The sequence below is a fragment of the Microtus ochrogaster genome, unplaced genomic scaffold (genome assembly GCF_000317375.1).
Source record: "Microtus ochrogaster isolate Prairie Vole_2 unplaced genomic scaffold, MicOch1.0 UNK9, whole genome shotgun sequence".
NCBI lineage: Eukaryota > Metazoa > Chordata > Mammalia > Rodentia > Cricetidae > Microtus > Microtus ochrogaster.
In genome coordinates, this window is record NW_004949107.1 from 8,102,116 (window position 1) to 8,108,176 (window position 6,061).

At 41.1% G+C, this 6,061-nt stretch overlaps 1 protein-coding gene across 8 annotated transcripts in view; it reads right to left on the reverse strand.

Moving 5' to 3' along the window:
• Positions 1-6,061, reverse strand: part of Ehbp1 (EH domain binding protein 1) — a 282,868-nt gene that overhangs the window by 7,675 nt on the left and 269,132 nt on the right. For all 8 annotated transcript variants that reach the window (XM_026788929.1, XM_026788928.1, XM_026788926.1 and 5 more), the window contains 2 exons: positions 1,420-1,519; positions 74-147 (listed from right to left, as the gene is read on the reverse strand). In XM_026788929.1, the coding sequence (XP_026644730.1) occupies positions 74-147; positions 1,420-1,519 (174 nt within the window). The remainder of the gene's footprint in view (positions 1-73; positions 148-1,419; positions 1,520-6,061) is intronic.

Sequence of the window (6,061 nt, forward strand, 5' to 3'; positions counted from 1 at the left end):
ATGGCTAGCATGCCCACCCTCACCCAGTTCTCACCCTCGATGGCTAGCATGCCCACCCTCACCCAGTTCTCACCTTCGATGGCTAGCATGGCCCGCAGTTCCCGGTTCAGTAGCTCATATCTTCGTTCTAAGTCATGTTCTTTTTCCCTAGGCAAGTTGTAAAAAGTTCATCAATATGCTAATTACTAAATCATTAAACACTTAAAAGAACCTTTAGTTTACATTGATTTTAGGGGTCATAACTGACTTTTCTATTTAACTTTAAGCCACTCAAACGAATGACATAGAGACTGAACCCCTTCCTCACTTGAAAGCTTCCAGTGTTACAGTTTTGTCCCGTTGCTCTGAACGACACAGAGGTAGACTGTGAAGTCGAGCGGTCCCACTCCTAAGTGCTGCTTGTTTTAAGGGTCAGGTATAAGGACCTATTGTAAAATACTCATAGCTCACAATAAGTACTCTTTTATTGAAAACGTCACGTGAAAAGAAGAAACACACGTGTACTATCAGAGAGAATACCGAATACACGGACAAAGTTCTCATGATACCCTCTTCCAGGTTCAGGCAAGTTAGAAGTTACAAAATTAGGGTTTTACATTCCAATGAAAGCATGGTAAACCGGGGCCTAACACAGGCACCCTGTGGGAACACAGCCAGCTGGTGAGAGGGAAGAGTGAACACTAACTTCTACCATGAACTAGGTGTTGAGACGCAGACGTTTGCCTCCGGCCTCGTCTCCACGGAACCTCAGCCACCACACTCATAAGAAAGTCCCTGTTAGGTAACTGAGCTCTTATCCCAAAGCTTTTATTAACATCACCTATAGATAACCAATGTATTTTTTTCCTTAAAAAAGAATTTCATTTTTTAACTTAGTATTCAGAAAACAAACTTCAGTTTTACTTTCCTTGAGGGTTCTCCTCTAGTCCCAAGTGAAAGCTAATCCTCTTCTGCACTAAGGATTTATTTCTTAAGCAGAACGTTTGGGGGCTGGGGATGCGCCTCAGGAAAAGGTCCTGCCTTAGGCCTGACGACCCGAATGGGTTCCCCAGAACCCACAAAAGTGGAAGGAGGGAGCTGACTCCACAAAGCTGTCTCTGACCTCCACACTTGTACTACAGTTTGCACATTCATGTATGTATACACATGGACACACGTGTGTGCACACGGACACACACACACAATAAATAAAGATTTAAAACTAATTCATACACAAAATTGTTACTTATTCCTTGACTTTAGAAAACATGTTTTTCCCCAGTGTCTTATCAGTCCACCTGCAAATTCTTACTTTTCAGATGAACATTTTTATATGCTGGCTTTCTAAGGAAAGAAAAAAAAGGATTAAGCTCAGTAAATATTAACCCCCAAGGAAGGCACCGCCAGCCTGAGATGGCCAGTGTGTGGTGGGGCACTCACAGCAGGGAGAGCTGGTTCATCCTCCTGATGAGGGCATTTTTCTTATTGACCAGCATGAACCACTCCTGCATCACGGCCTCTTCCTCTTCTGTGTTCCTTCCTGCAGATGAGAAAGGGTGTGCTTTGTGACGCCCAAACGCTAAGGAACACTTCAGCACAACTTTTTAACTTAAAAACATCTTTCAGCAGCTCCAGTGTTAGCAATATAGTAGTTATATAACAATACAGTCTCTTGCTTACAAGACTCAAGTCCAAGACCTGGAAGCAGAGTCAGTTTCACACACGCAGCAGCCAACCCTCCAGAGCTGGTATCTGTGCAGAGTACATTTCAGCCCCTGAACTCACCTGTGGCTCACATTAACACTAAGTACCGTCAACAAAATGTGCCACCTTTTAAATCCTTCCCAGAGCCTCTTTTGCTATTATGTTTCAACGAGGAACTCAGGGTGCTGACAGACATATGGTCCCAAGTTTTTTCAAAACTAAAAAATTATTACAAGAATTGTAAGATTACCAGGGAGAGCAGAGAAGCCCAGAGATGGCGTGGAAGCTTCCTTTCCCATTTTCCTCCCGGAAAGTAAGATGCCATCTGTGTATAGCCCACTCAGAAACGGCTGACCCTAACAAGACGCAGTACCTACAGTTTATTACCTGCACTGTAAGGACAAGACCTACAGCTCCTGTGGAAAAAAGAACTGCTACAATGAATCCAATATTGAAAAGCCTTTCACTGATGACAGTCTCTGTTTAGACTGTGACGCAACTCCAGTGCAGACAGTTTACATCGGTCACACCCTCAGTCGTCCCTGTCACTGCTTCTACACAGGACTGTGACACAGCACAGCACAGCCCTGACACTGACTGTACACAGCGACGTGCAGGTCCCAAGGCCCCAAGTGTCCTGAAGGAAAATACGAAAAATACCTTTTCTTGGAGGGTGGGGGCATATTTCTTTCCTTTTAAATTATACCAAGTCAAATTTGTAATCCTTTAACCTTTTCTCCCAAGTTCCACCCATGCTTGTTTTATTACTTTGCTAATCCATTATTTAATATGAACAGTTACATTTCTGCACAACATCCATGGGGTAAATTAAAAGACCTAATAAAGAGCTAAATATCCCTGCGGAGACTAGCCTGAAGACTGTTCCTTTCCAGTGTGATACTGCCCACTGAGTCTCTTTACAAATCTCCATCAACACAGAGGTACAGCTCTCTAAAGAGGCTCCTCTCCACACCCACGCTCCTCATCTCAGAGCCCCTCCTCTCCAGAAGCAGGTACTGTCACAGACACGCTCTCCTGAGCCACAGACTATCATGGCCATCAGACACAAGCACAAACTTCTTTTACCTCAGTGAAGTGATAGTATATAATAACCTACTGTGTATCTTGTCATGTTGTCTGAGTATTTACTTTATAAATTATGGAAATGCCATAATTAAACTATTTCCATATTAATACAAATTTAAAGAATGTTTTAAAATATCAACAGCAGATCCCTGTGCACAGGATCTTGCACTAGCTCCCGAGTACGCTGCCTGTCGTTAGGGAGAACAGTGAGGATGTCCACCATCACTACATCTTGTTAAAACTCAATGTGTGAAGCCGACTTAAGATAGATTCTTTCAGAGTGTGAACAAAAGTCTTTATTGTTTTACAGTATTTTTAATCTCTCCTTTAGGGTAGCTGGTTTTGTATTCACTTTGGACCATGTGATGTCTTGACACTGGTCATGTGATACAGGCTGCGATAGGCACAAATCCCTGGGTAGCAACAAAAGAAGAAAGCGTAAAAAGAAAAAGCTGAGAAAAAGCTTGCAGTCTGGAAAAGGGCCAATTGTTCCCCATGAAAGCGTTTTGATCAGTGAAATGACACATGTGTGTAATATTAATAGGTGTAGATTTTATGATATCTCATTTTCTGATTAAAGACCCAATTCTTGTGTTCATAATTCAGGTGGCTTCTAAAGATACAGACATATGAAAACTTTGTTTTGAGTTTCACTTAACCTATAATTGAGGCTTTCAGGCCACGCCAGACGCGGCCAGCCTTCTCTGACACTGGCATCATTTTCTTCAATGGAACACTGCTTCCTGAGTTAAACAATATCGATGTGGAACTGTGTTATTTTCTCTTTAATTCATGTCTGTATCTCCAGGTAAGAACCAAAGATATCCCCATAATTCTTAGGAAATAACTAATAATAAAAGAACCTTATATTTCAAAAGGAAGCAAGCCTAGCAAATATTTAAAGACACACTTACACAGCTCATTTCTAGTCATTGAAAAAAACATAAATCAATTCTATATCACTAATCCTTATCTAAGGTAGTATACAGTGATGGAAATCTACAGTCAGCCCAATAATAAAAAATTAAAGTTTCCTTTAACATATTCCTACACTATTGTTTATAGGGATTTAAAAATTTTAAATTTAAAAGCTTTTAAAAGCCAGCAAGTTGAACCATTACAAATTAATCCTGACTTTAATAACTGGTTAAAGACCCCTTTAGCTTTATAAGCAACAAAAAATATTAAAGCCCCTGATCACAGCGAGCTTTTCTCATTTCTCCTCTAACCATTTGTTATTTAATCCAATACTAGTAATCCAATTTGTCCATCAGACTTTTAAAGGGCAGAATGCAACTTCCTCAGCTTAGACACTTTTCAAAGTACAATATATTTTTCAAATGAATGCTGGATGTTTCATTTTTCCCAACTGTTCCTAGCTCTAATGCACGAGGAAAAAAAGAACAAGATGAACATTGTTCATACTGATTAAGTAAGAGCTCATTAAAGGGCTGTCAGTGCGGTACTTTGAATATGCATGAAGCATATAATCAGATCTAGTACCGTCACTAGAGGAGAATACGGTAAGTACAAAGGACTGATTTAATTACTTAGAGTGGGCTGTGGTGGCGAGGCAGTGTTAGTGCAGAAAGAAAGAGGTTGTGTTCCGCCGCTGCCATAGAAAGGCAGGGCTAGCTGCCCCACCATACCTGATCTCAAAGAACACTCCACACTGCACCCTGAAATGAAGGCTGCGTTGTAAAATGCCCCTGAATCCTTTCGTCTTGTTTAACCTTACCTTCTAACTACCTCTTCGTTCAAAATTATTTTAAATTTGTTTAATTGCAACTACATTTTCATCACTGTAGAGCCCAAAACTGACACTTGTGTAAATCCTAAATTCTTTTCAGTTTCATAACCTAAAACACTCATGACTTAGACTACCGAAGGCCACTCTGAAATAAGGTATGATTAAACAGTAGCATTTACTAAAATGGCTAAGTATTACCAATAAGAACGGCCCTCCAAGAAGGAGTCTGCATCGGAAGATTCTTGTGATCTCTAGTAACAGATATGCAAGCTACACAGAGTTTTAAAGCTTTGTCTCCTTAAGGAGGTCCGCATCATTTTTCCTACAGGAATGTGACATCTTTTCTGACATCGAATGTCTTAAAACCTGCTTTTTTTTTTTTTTAAATCAGTTTCTGTAGCTGGAGCATGAGCTGTAAGAACACTAAATACCAGGGACAAGAGCAGGAAAACACCTGTGCACAGTGGGACTTCCTATCATTCTCTTCAGGCAAGTGGTGGACGCCAGTTCACAGAAGGCGCGTGTGAAGCCCAGCCCTGGGAACACGGTGGGCGTTTAACAACGGAGTTAATGATAGCAACTACTTTCATATCCCGACTCACAAAAGAGTAAAAGTTAAGACATGGTTTCTTTCAAGAATTCAGTCATTCATCCAACAATCTGTGGTTTTTATTATTCTTTCCAGAAGCTGTGTCTTCAAAGTTTTAAAATAAAGAGAGTAAGGTTCCAAACCTGGAGTTATTTTATTTATACTGTAGTGATGGGATTTGAACCCTGGGCCTCACTCATGGTAAGCCGGAGCTCCATCACTGACCCGCACCCCGGCCCTCATTGTTGGAGCCCCTAAAGGTATTGATAGTTTAGGTGCCGTGTAACCACCCTAACTATTGTCGGGTAGTCATTTGCTAAAGTTAAAACACTCACAGTGGCAATGCCGTATTTTCTTTAATGTACACTGAACTTATTTTGCAGAGGGATGAAGAACAGCGAGTTACTCTTTGAGCTGCCGTGCCACGCAGCAGATCACAGTCTACCTGAAAGGTCAACCAGGGCACTTCACGAGCTGCCTCTACAGACAGACGGCACCCGCCAGCCTGCCCTGCCATAGACACGGCTCAAAGTGGCTCTAGACACGGCACAGGCATTGATGTCAAGATGAACATGAAGAGTTGGACAAAATTATAAACATGTACACACACACACACACACACAAACATACGTTATACACGCACACACATGCTACAAGAGGGATTTATAAACTTTTATGTATTTAGGTATGCCAACATTTCTGGACATATCTTTTCATAAGGATTCAACATTTAAAAATGATCATTTTTGTGTCTGTTTGTGTCTGAAGTCGGGACAACTTCCAGGAGTTGGTTCTCCTCTCCCCCTGATCTCAGGCCCTCAGGCATGGTGGCAAGGGCCTTGATTGGCTTTGCCATTTTTCTAGCTCAATTCTTTTTTCACATGAAACATTTTAAATACTAACTTTTTTTTTTTTTTTTTTTTTTGGTTTTTTGAGACAGGGTTTCTCTGTGG